At 38.7% G+C, this 12,736-nt stretch overlaps 1 protein-coding gene across 3 annotated transcripts; it reads right to left on the bottom strand.

The window, feature by feature from the left end:
• Positions 1–86: 86 nt before the first annotated feature.
• On the bottom strand, positions 87–12,566 carry LOC144473367 (longitudinals lacking protein, isoforms A/B/D/L-like). 3 transcript variants are annotated; one of them, XM_078187176.1, is made up of 5 exons: positions 10,933–12,566; positions 9,890–10,130; positions 7,979–8,501; positions 5,610–7,686; positions 88–3,172 (listed from the first exon to the last, which is right to left on the bottom strand). In XM_078187176.1, exon 4 carries the CDS (start codon positions 7,652–7,654, stop codon positions 7,415–7,417), a length of 240 nt encoding a protein of 79 aa, XP_078043302.1. In that variant the 5' UTR covers positions 7,655–7,686; positions 7,979–8,501; positions 9,890–10,130; positions 10,933–12,566; the 3' UTR covers positions 88–3,172; positions 5,610–7,414. The 3 variants fall into 3 exon arrangements, with proteins under 3 accessions (XP_078043301.1, XP_078043302.1, XP_078043303.1); XM_078187177.1 differs by having other exon boundaries at positions 8,222–8,501; XM_078187175.1 differs by lacking the exons at positions 7,979–8,501; positions 9,890–10,130; positions 10,933–12,566 and having other exon boundaries at positions 87–3,172; positions 5,610–7,416.
• Between the last annotated feature and the right edge of the window lie 170 nt (positions 12,567–12,736).

Here is a 12,736-nt window from a genome sequence, read left to right as displayed (position 1 = left end):
ACTCGAGCCTCTGATGCCTCTTCAACGACGTTTCCAATTGGTAACACTTGCTGCATTTCGGGCACTTGTAAAGCACTGGTCTTCTCATATATCCCAGGTTCTCAATTTTTTTCACCACGAGCCTCGGCACTGGAAGACAATAAAGAAACAAAAGGAAAATCAATAATGGGGGAATAGATGCTTTTGTACGAGCGTGTGCGCGCGAAGCGAGGAAAGACGATGCACGAAAAGAGGACACACCGGTTCGATGGTAGCAAAAGAGATCGCAGATGGTCAGGGGGGCGTGACTAAAAACATAACTTTGCACGTTTAGAGTACAATTGTTTGCGGTAAGGAAGTTTGCTGCAACGCGATTTTTAGACGATTAACCCTCTATGGGTCGAACCTTGGATGTTTATTTGCAGAAAACTTGCGAGGCGTTTGGTTTTAATATTTTTAATAATTTTAAGAGAAACCTTATACAATTAAGATGCACACGTCAGCTTGCGAAAAAGGTAAAATTATTGCCTTCTGAAAATTACGCGGTCCCATAGACGGTTAAAACAATATTAAATTCTCGTTGTTGCGAACTTCGCGATGTAGAATGGAATTTAAATGGGAATAAAATGGAGAGAAGACCTTTCAATTATTACGATTTTACTTTCTGGATATTGAAACAAATTTGGTACTCGACCGTTGGCACGTTCGAAGCAATGGTCAGCGATTGCAATGTATCTGGTAAGCCACATTTATTAACAGAGATGCGAGAAACTATATAAGCTCTACAGTATGTACAACAGAAAATCGTTGAAATCATTTCATTCTCGTCGGCGTGATTTTTATACAGTTCGATACGTATTTGTTACATTGGACAAAAATCTTCGCGAAAATTAGATTTGCCGTACAATGTAACAGGACAACTAGAACTTAAAAAACTATTCTATACCTGATGACTGTGTGTCTGGGTTATTTTGAACTTAAAAAAAAATGGTATTTTGTCAAATAATATGGTAATAACAATATTGTGTCCCTCTATATACAGAATCACAGTATTATTTTACTTTAAATTAACGCAACTGTATTTATGATTAAATGTTCAAGATATTTCGAAAAAATCATCATCAATCTCATCATTCTGAAATTATAAACAAAAATGTTATACCATTGGAGAAAGCAAAAACGTATTCTTAAGACTAATGCTATACTAACTAGTGAGTGAAATGATCCTATTAATTCTATTAATAATCCTCTGCTTTGCACCATTTGTAAATGCGTTAATACTTTTACAGAAAAACAATGTTATTTCACTGAATTATGTTAACTTTCGGATGCTGCGAACGCACGCAGTTTGTCGACGTATGGGCGCATACGGACCGCTACGACCCATGGACGCATACATAATATACATATGTATTCAGTGTAAAAAATTCATTAATAAAACTATAAATGCCGGTTTAAAGAATACTATCGTATTTTTGTGTGAATACGATTTATACCCGGGAAAATGGGCAAATCTTAACGAAGGTTTGGCAAGAAGTAAGGCTTACAAAAATATTCGTCTCGTGTATTTTTATCGACTATTGTACGCAGTGGTGGCAACCTACCGGTTAAGGGTGGGAGCATGATATTAACTTAACAAATATCCTGCAGGTTATTAAAGCTATATACATATATGATTTGAGTGGCACAGTTGCGTGTTTTACAAACAAAAAATTCAACTGAGCAAACTAATCTTCAATATCTCTATATCTTTATAAAATGCAGTAAAAAATAAACATTTTTGTACTTGCACATTTGTGTGCATTAACATGTGAAAATAAAAACTTCTCTTAAATAAATATTCGAGAATATGAATGCATTTTAAAATTTATAAAATTAATAAAGAAGATATGAAATTAACCCCTTGCACTATGAATCCTTTCACGTTGCGTTGATTAGCATTTATTTATGCTTAATAATTTCCTTAATGGAACCCGGTAATTTTTGTTTCTTGTATTGTCTCTTTAATTATTTCTATTGCTAGACTTTGATAATAGAAAATTTCAATTTGATTTCGATTTAGAAGAAATTAATAAATATTTATTAGATCCTGCATACAATCCGTATCACGAGTCTAACTCGTTACTATAGTGCAAGGGGTTAATAAAGTAGTTTGCTCAGCTGGATTGCTTACTGAAAAACACACAGTTTTTTCATTCGTCGTAAAATAGTCTTTTTCGAGGCAGTTTTTCTCTGTTTAATGCAAATAGCGTTTGAATATTTTTGTACAACTGTTTCCTAGCAAGCTTTTATTAAGATCTGCCGATGCCACTCCAGTTGTTACGTTTCTTTTTAAGTAGATAGTAATCCTTTAAGCGCTGTCTTTGAGATCGTGGCAACTTTGAACGGAGCGCGGTAAAACACGTGCGACAACGATATGTTTTCGTTGCTAAAAGATCCTTTAGGGTCTCAAAAAAAAAACTTACAATGCCCTTTTACTAGATATACCATATTAATTATACACCATTCAATTTTTAAAAGTTTGATAATATTATGAAAAATTGTGTCAAATGTTCAGAAAAAGGTGAGCCATCATCGATCTTGGTAAACTATAAAATAAAATCATATAATTTTCTGACAGTTACTCTTACAATTCTTAGAGTAGAGATGATTATTTTGAATATTTCATTTATCTAAATATTAATACTAATTTATAATACGATCAAATATTATAAATTCTCAAAATCTCTGAAACTTTTTCATAAAACGTTGAAATAACTTTAAATGAAAACAAAAAAATTTCTTTTCTCTTGTCACCAATATTTAAACATTCTGTTAAAGCATAGCAAATATAAAATATCTTTTTCTCCGAAGAAATTATTGTAATAAAAATTGTTAATAATTGCTCTGTCTTGTTGCGCATTTTGTTTGCACAATTTCATGTTGTGTTTTCGTCAGTCGCCGCGGTTAAGTGTGTATCGTTTTTTCGCAGTTTACATTTGTTAATTGTACGGCTCGTAAAATTGTTTGTCAACGTGGTGGACGGATCGCATATGCGACTGCAATCGATGCTTGTACTTGAACTTCCGGCCGCAAATCGGGCATGCGAATGTCGGCTCTTTGCCGCATTCCACCCGCACGTGGTTTCTCAAGGAACCGTGGCTCAGATACCGTTTGTCGCATCGATGGCAGATCCACACCTCCTGCAAGGTGCCTGCAAAAAACAAACGTTTCACAATGGTTACAACGGTTCAGGGTTCACGGCATCGCGCTAATTACAAAACGTGACCGTTCATTCTCGTCATCTCTCGCTGCACGTCTATTACACGGACATACACGTATCCATACATACATACATACATACACACGCGCAGAAACACACAGGTTTGACACAGGTTATGATTTCGACAGTGTCGCGGGGGGAAAAATCAGACGATTTTGCTACTCGTGCTCGTTATCATAAAGTCTTTATTACGTTTCTGATAGCCTTTGCGTACAATTCTCTGGAAGCCCTAAATGTAGAAAATACGTAACAAAATATCCGATCTCTACAGTTACGAACTGCTGGCTAGGTTCCTATAGTTTCCAGTCGTTTCTACTAAAATATCCTTCTGTAAAAATATCTCGTGGATTTTGTTCGATTACGACACACGTAGAGAATTCTATCAGTCTTTTTGGTCCTTCGAAAATGACCGTTCTATTAGACTCCTTTTTTCTGATCGATCGACAATCGACGTTCATTGCACGGACTCTACGTACACCTTGTATGGCACCATCGAAATTTATCATTCGTTCGATTGGACTTCCACGACGCGTTCGCGTGTTAAGCGATAAAGTAATGGCGTTTCGGTGATTCTGATTCGCGTTTCAGAAAATGAGTATTAATCGTACTTATATTTTTATTAATCGTTATATGGCACTACGTTCGACGAGTCGACGAAAGTCGGTATCGAACGATTGATAAAAGTGCTCTCGTCCTTGTGAATATGACCCCCCCGTACGTGTACAATGGCTCGTCAATGAATATTGTTGCTACTAGTCTGCACAATTACGTAGAATTAACGCTAAATTTATATATTTTCGTTTAAATTCTTCTGGTATAAATTCATTCGAATGAAAAAATATTAAACTTTCCACGGCGGAGAATTCTCTGAAATTCTCTTGAAAAGGAAGCCTGGTTCGCTAACTACAAATCACCATTTTGTAATTATTAAAAAATAAATTAATTAATCAAATAAAACGTTTTCATGCAAATAGCTATGCAATGCCGATGTTTTGTTAACGAAAAACAAAATAAAAAAAAATTCATTACTTCGTAGTAAATTAACCATTTTGTTCGCAATAAACAATGCGAAAGTTTCTTTATCGTATGGGGATTTCTCGCGTACGATTTCGTTAATATACGGTGTCCCAAAAATATATGGTATCACGGTATTTCGTTAATAACTTGTAAACGAAATCATGAATTGCATTTCTGCTAAGGAAAAGGTCGCTTCGAATCGTACCACGAACCCCTCGATACCCGGAAGTAACATCATTTCGGGCCACCCTATATATCAATTTTTTATTTGTCTTGATATGCTTAATTAAGTTCACCGACGATATGAAAATCATTCATAATCTCCTTCGTTCATGGCAGAAATTAAAGGCTGTTCGTTTACTTGCGTATCAACGAAAAAAATTAACATCTATTTTTTAAATATTAAATGAAAATTGTTCTTAAAAATTTCGTAAACCACCATTTCGCAGTTCTTAACAATCTCAGCGATCTAAACCAGGTTTCCCCTTAAAGCTGAAACGCTACTGCACTCGAGGTGCTATCAAACCTGATAAAAAAAAAACAGTCGTAATTCTCTGAAATAAACTAACAATTGCTCGAACAAACAAAACGGAACTCTCCTGCACGATATAGCATTGTAACAACACGATTCATTGTCGGTAGTTGAAGTAGTGCACGGTAAAATTGGCATCGATTCCGGGAGCCAGCGTATCAATTCATCAACAAATGTGGCGGTATTAAGAAAATTTTATTTTTAGTTATTGTTCCTTTATCTTTGCAATTGTTGCATCAATGAATAACCAATATTCTTCCGATTAAAATGAGTCCAAACACGATATAAATCGTATCAAATCAAGCTTCCCTTTCGTTAATTAATAAGAAACCTACAGGGTGTTGCGAAAGTAGCACACCTCAAATAAATTTTAAATTATGATTTTTATAAAAAGACTATTAAATACATGGTTCTTACCTAGTAGAAATGTTGTAAAATTTCTCAAAATCGACTAATTTAAAGTTTTCTGAGGCGTGCAAGTTATGCGAGTTACATAACCTAAACTACTCGACGAACGTTGACCAATATACATCGTGTTTGGACTCATTTTAATCAGGAGAACCTCGGCTGTCCGTTGCTGCTAAGATCGTAAAAGTAACCAATAAATTACTGAAAATAAAATTTTCTTCGTACGAGCTCTCTCGCCGATTTTTTTTACGGGGCTGAGTCGTGTAAATTGATCCGCACGGATTTCCTCGATATAAAAACCGTGCACCGGTGTCGTCGAACCGCTATCGATGGTCCACGACGGTTTCCGATTATTGAAACTGTCGCGTGTGCAAGTTCGAGGCGAGATGCGACTGTAGTCTGTGTTTGTACTTGAATTGTCTGCCGCATAGTATGCAGGTGAACGCGGGCGCTTTCCCGCAGAGGCGAAGATGGGTGTACATGGACGATTTCCTCGAGTAGACCTTGCCGCACACTCTGCACGGAAAAACGGTTTCCTGGCCGGCCTCACCTGAAACATAAATTATGGAGTCGTGCGTGGGTGCAAGAGACGACGGGCTTTACGGTTAATCTTATCAAGCATCGAACGTTCCGTCGCGGCCTGCCTTAAACAGGGGGACACGTAAAACCATCAAACGGCACAAGAATAGTTCGACTCGTACGTAATCGGGGTATAAATCAGTGACGAATAAAAAATTGGCTACGGAGATATCTCGACCTAGCTAACAAAAGGACGGGAACAATTTTACGGATCAGAGACCATTTCACCGATTTCAGTGACAAAAGCGTCGACGAACTTTAATTTTACGCAAAATAATAGGTCGGAGCTTTGGAATAGCATCTATTTTTCTTTGGCAAGATATCGTTTGAAAAATCCAGTGTGTCAAATAAAATGGAATTAAATACTGGAAGACAAAATCACGGTTGAAACAATGTTATTTTATATTCTGAACTTTTTTTTTATATAGAATCGTTTACTTGTCATTAGAGTAGGACAGTGGAGTTCACAAAAAAATGTAACAGCAGAATGTAACCGTGACAAATAAAACTTAAACTGGACGGCACGTGAACGAACATACTTACAGAATTATTTACAATTATAATACCTATAAATTATCGAGGATATTAAAATATATAATTATTTATCACTGTGACGTAACAGTCGCGGTTAAAATCTACTAAATTTCTTATAATACTGTGAACTTTAAAAAAATATTCCGTTCACCACGGCATTCTCTTTAAATTAAAAACTGCTTCACTGCGACATACTTTCATGTTAACAATAACACGAGAAATACATTAAATAATACCTAAACGTTTTATACGGACTTGAACTACATTCGAATGAAATGGTCTCTAATCGACACTGGAAGCGTGATGACTGGGACACGTTTGTTTCACACACAAGTTACACCCGCTCTTCTCGATGGCTACTTGCACGATCGTTCGTGAATCACACATGCATGTAACAAAATGGTATAACAATCGGGAGACTGGTCACACGGTCGTCTCGACGCGCTTGGTTCCAAGCGTAATCGATGACAGATGATACTTTCAGATGGGAATAGGGTATAAAAAGATCTTCGAAACAACATCGCAATTCATTAAATCAAGGTATTCTGTGTTCTCTTTTATTTGTACTTGTATCTTCATTCGTTCGTTTACTTGCCAAATGAAGGCGCGTCGATTATTCTCGTGCAATACTTTTCCATGTGTTGCGGCGCACGGTTAAATTTACATTCGCGACGCTAGTTAGATGTACCGAACTCTTTCTCTTTCCAAGAACTGATAGAATCAGTTGTATAATCTAACAACTACGAGATTTAAAATCTGAAGGTATACCATGATCAGTATCACATAAATATGCAATAAAGAAAATTAGAAAAAAAAAACAAGTTGTATAACCCTGTATAAAATAACAAACTTGTCGATGAACGTAGTTTGATTTATGTTTCGACTCATGTTAATTAGAAGAATCTCGTCCATCATCGTCCAAATTTAAGCACTCGCGTTTCCGTGTAAATTTAAGCATTCGCGTTACCGTGTAAATTTAACCGTACACCAAAAACATTCCAGGTTCTGTCGAATCGACTCATCGAAGTGAATCGCGTCGTCCATTAAATGAACCGACGACTGTCGAGGGTGTACTTTGGTTTACAGCGAACGGTAAAACAGAATCACAACATGGTCGTATCGTTGAACGATCGGATCTCGAGATTCTTCATCGAGTCGTCCGCAAACTGGCCCTGGTCTATGTAATTATGAATCGACTTGTGGTGTTTCCTCAAATGGTGTTTGTGCTTGAACCGTCTGCCGCAGATGTCGCAGGGGAATCGGGGCTCGATGCCGCACTCCATCCTCTTGTGCAAGTTCAACGACACTTTCCATTTGTAGGTTTTGCCGCAGGCGTTGCACATGTAGCCAGGCCGGTACCCGAACTCCGGCAAGCCTGAAATCACAAGCGGAAACGTATTCGTCAGCGCGCCGCTAAAGGAATCGTCGTCGTTCGGCTGGATGAGCACGGGGAGAACCTCATTCGAAATAAAATCGTTTTCACGGGGATTCACGATTCTACCTTTCCTTGAACAAAAGCGTCTTTTTATTGTTTCGTTGCACATCTTCCAGTTTAAAAATACGTACAACAAAAGTTAGTCGATAACGTGAATAGTTTCGGAACGGGTTACAGGAACATTGATTACCTACGTATAAAAATGTGCTACGACGACTTTTTTTTAACATACCGGGACGTTGCGCAATGGAAGATCTTAGTTTGGTTAGTTTAACAAGCGTTGCTCGACTGACCGTAGCACGTGACACTTTACGCGTGCACGCGGAATCGTGTCTCGTTATAACCTATAATCTTGAAATCATTCGCGCGATCGGCGCGTCGTCAAAATTACGATCCTACTCGTTGATAAATTGGATTAGAATCCTTTAATTGATATTAAAAAACTGTTCCGTCGATTTCGCAAGTCTCTGCTCACTCGTTCGGCTGTCCAAGGTATGTTATTTACGGACAGATGTCGGCCGATAGAGAAGCCCGCACGATCTACTGGCCGTTCGCCGACGACAGCGCCGACAAATCGCACTGATGCCGCCTCTTCAGGTGTTGCTTCAGGTGGTGCTTGTGCTTCAATCGCCACCCGCAGAACATGCACCTGAACTGCGGTTCGATCCCGCATTCCAGTCGACGGTGTTGCTGTAACGACGACTTCCACTTGTAACTTTTCCCGCAATTCCCGCAGGTGAACTTCCTAAGGGGGCCTAAAAATTAAAGACACAACGTTGTACTATCGTCGCGTGGCACACGCTCCTTTATAATGCTAGACATGCGTCAATCGTAATTCGTGTCGCGTCAAATTAAATGCATCTTTCGAGCAGCGCGCGTATTTTACAAAAAAAATGCGAACGAAGTGGGAAAGGCATGAAACAGTTTTGTGTCATGTGATCCTGCCGAGCACAGCCGATAGCAGAAATCTGATACTTTGGAACGGGTTGGAACGGATGTTCAGCAATGTATGTTTTGGCTGTCAGCTGACCAAAACGACGAAGCGGCCGTTTCGGTTCAAACAATCTAGAATGCATGCGTGTGCCCAGAAGCGAACACAAGGCAATGGAAAGTCGAACGAAATCTTGCGACTCCTGTGGATTTGGTTGTCAACCAATTGTCGACTCCTCGTGAAAATTTCTTAGGAGAAGTTGGCAGAGTTCTCTTGCAACTATGTTGTCAAGGTTAATTTTCTTAACTTTTCCTTATAGTATTACTATTAATTACATTTGTTAGATAACCTTCACATTGCTAACAACTCCAAATACAATACACGATGTCGGAAACAAATTTGCAGAGTCTCGTACTGTAAGCCAAATTAGATTAACAAAAATTGTTCGCGAATTAAAATAATGTAAACAATCGATTTTGATTTGCAGATTTTTCGACCGATTTTTCTTCCCAAGCAAAATGTTTCGGTAACTTGTAGTTCTTACAAAAATATTTTGCATTGTCCTTTTTATATCGAGGGAGTAGAAAGACATCTCATAAATGGGAATAGGACATATTACACATATTTACATTTAATTTAAAGAACGTGTAAAGTGATCACAGTTTAAAGCAGCGTGGTCAAGTCAATAAAAGGGAAAGAAAGAGATCAATATACAGAGTGTCCCAAAATTGTTATAAATCATTGCAAGTAATTCTTTGCGACTGTGACTGACCCGAGTGTTTTATTAATAATTCGTTAACGAAGCTGAAATCAATATTTAACCCTTTGCGGTCGACTCTAAGACGCCGCTAAATATTATCACGTTCACTCGAATATTTATCACATTTGCACTCGAAGCCATTTTAACTGGAAATCTGAAGTAATGTATATTTTATGCATATGTAGTTGATTCTCGTCATTGGTATCGACAGAACATAACCTAAACAATTTCTAAAATGCAAATTCTATTAGTATAAAGATTATTTTGCAACGTGATAGAACAATTTTATGGTGACTCACAGTAGTCACCAATCGAGTGCAAAGGGTTAATATTGGGACATCCTGTAGGCACTGGCAACGAGAAGAACGTAACGAGCGTTTTAAAAACTATATTTGGTTTCGGGCATGCGATCTAGAATCTATCAGCTGTGCTTGGTCGATCAAGACTCTGACATCGTTCGATACTCGTTGACGTCGTAGGTAGACCGCCAATTGTGTACGTGATAGAGGTGCAACTTCAATTGGCCGCTGCGACGGAACTTGTGTAGGCACACCGGGCACACGTAGCGTGGCTCTTTGCCGCACTCCTCGCGCTTGTGCCGCGTTAAAGATGGCTTCCACGTGTACTCCTTGCCGCATACGTCGCAGAAATATCGGCCGCGATAACGCGTGTGATACGCGGATCTCGGATATCCTGTAAACAGAGAGACGCGTTAGTCCGTGTCCTGTTTTCACCCGCGCTTGTATCACCTATATTTTCATTCCTCCCTATGAAGCAACATAGCCGACAAAAACATCGCCGCCATATGGTATCTAACACGTCTATCCGCAACTTCTTTATTAGCAAAAATATTAAATACATAAATACGGTTCTTTTCGCAAAATTTCTAGCGGTCGACGATCGGACTGCGGTTCTGTAGAAAAATTCTCATTTTCATACATCGTTTTGCTAAAAATTAGCATTAAAAAGAAGTTCGGTCCTTTAAAGACTACACATCGTAAAACTAAAATAAAAATCCTATTAGACACTGTTTGTTTTATGCTGATATCTGTTTTGTTTAGACTGTGGATCTGTATGCAAAATGATAATTTTCCAAGACTATTCAGAAAAATAGATATCAAAATACAAATGAAATGAAAATAGTGTGTAAATATATTATTAAATTGTTTTTATATTTTTTTATTTTTATAGCGTGAAATTATATCGCATAAAATCCGCAATCTAGTCATATCGTTCGTGTTATGATCTTTTATGGAGCACTAAAATCTCGATCTGCGCCACTCGTGAGAAACAGAGATTAAATAAAGACATTTCCTTTCTTCTGAATGTTTCGACAAACCGAAAATGGTGTGACCGTACTATTCTCCTTATATTTTCACAATGTTATATTTCAGCTGCACACAGTTCTATCGCCTGTACTATTTCGCGCGATTCGCGCATACACGGAGGCGCAACATAAAACGGTCGCTTTGGACCGGTCATGCGGATTACACACCGGGCACACGTAGTGTTGAGATTGCTTGCCGCACTCCTCGCGTTTGTGCCGCATCAATGATGGCCTCCACGTGTACACTTTGCCGCAGACGTCGCAGAAATATCGTCCGCGGTAACGCGTGTGATACGCGGGTCTCGGATATCCAGCAAACAAAGAGAGACGTTAGTCCGTGTCCCGCTTCTCCCGCTTCAATCACACCACTTTTTATTCGTCTCTACACGACTGAAAAAAAGAAAAAAACGTCGCCGTGGTATCTCACACATCCGTCCATCTATTAACATCTTTATTATCAAAAGTTTGTACATGTGCCGTATATACAGAAATACGGTTCTTTTGCGCAAAGTGTTTGTCATGCTCTGGCGACCGGCCATCGTCACGTAAGTGAAAGGAGAACTTAAGTTAAATCTGCTCGAGCTGGTTACAATCGCGTTAGCTGCTTATTCTAACGGTGTTGAATGTACTATCCGTTGCTCAAAAGATGGCACAGAGAAGAGTACCGATTCGCCACCTCGCGTTTCTCTTATTGGCAGCAAATGATCGCCCAGTTTTCGGGGAACGAGGGACTCGAGCCTGGCCGATTGCAAACAAACCACGCCCCCTGTCTCCCATTAGTGTCTAGCTTCCCCGTATGGCCTCCTCCTGGTTTCTTCCATTTTATTTTTATCTCAGACTTTTAATTATTATTAGCTAAGTTTATTGGTCTTCTTATTTACCAATTTAATAGGGTTTCAGGAGTGAGCTGGGTAGCCCCTTGCCTCTCGACAGACATTGTACCATCTTTTCAGCAACGGGCGGTACACTATCGCTAAAAGATTCGGGGTCGCTTGGAATCAACAGAATCAACAGAATCTGTAACAGAGAAACAAAATGGAATATAATAATAATTACGAGCAGAACTAATATATACACTTCTTTTAAAAAAGAAATCGCTAGCATATTTTATGAGAAACTATTAGAATTTCGTTCGTCAAGCGTTCATAAATTTTCAACCAATCGTGTCTATTACAGATGAAATCAATAACCGAATGGTAATAATACCCTTTGTTCTCGCGTAGGAATTATTAGGGCAATTAATCAGAAATAAATGACCCTTTTTGCTTGCAGATATGCTTCACGCAGATATGCTCTTCTATGATGATTAATTGTGATGTATGATTATTACGAATTTTTGTAGGTGAACAAAATTTGATGAGCGAATCAAAATTCAACGGTAAAACATGTGTCGGCAATTTTAGAAGGTGATAGAATAATTTTAGTGTTGTCCCAGAGTCACCACACTCGAGTGCAAAGAGATCCTCACCGCTTTTACCTGTTGCGACAGAAGGTTAAAAAGATAGCAGATGGAGGGTTAAAATGATTTAAAATACGAAATAAAAATATCGATTTTTTATCGCGAATCCTATGATATTTGCAGCTGAAAAGGTCATTTAGTTCGGCTCACCTAACGCCGTATAGAACAGTCATCGAAGTAGCTACGACAGTGTCCTCTTCAACTACCATACTGTTAGACGCTACAAGCTACACTCTCTGCGTTACAATGGACTTTTTTTCTCGAATTGTTCTTCCTAATCGTTCGTCCTAATTCTCCTTCCTAATCGTTCTTCCTAATTCTCCATCCTAATCCTCCTCTCTAATCGTTCTCTTCCTAATTGTTCTTCCCGTTCGTGATGATCCAATTGTGAACGGTGACCAAATGCTTCTTCAGCATCCACTTGTGCCGTATCTTAGCCCCGCACACGGGGCAACTGTGCTGCGGGTCTTTCCCGCACTCTTCCCTCGCGTGCCTGACCAGCGATTGCATCCA

Source organism: Augochlora pura, chromosome 7 (assembly GCF_028453695.1).
Source record: "Augochlora pura isolate Apur16 chromosome 7, APUR_v2.2.1, whole genome shotgun sequence".
Lineage (NCBI taxonomy): Eukaryota > Metazoa > Arthropoda > Insecta > Hymenoptera > Halictidae > Augochlora > Augochlora pura.
This window is presented reverse-complemented; position numbering and strand designations above follow the sequence as displayed.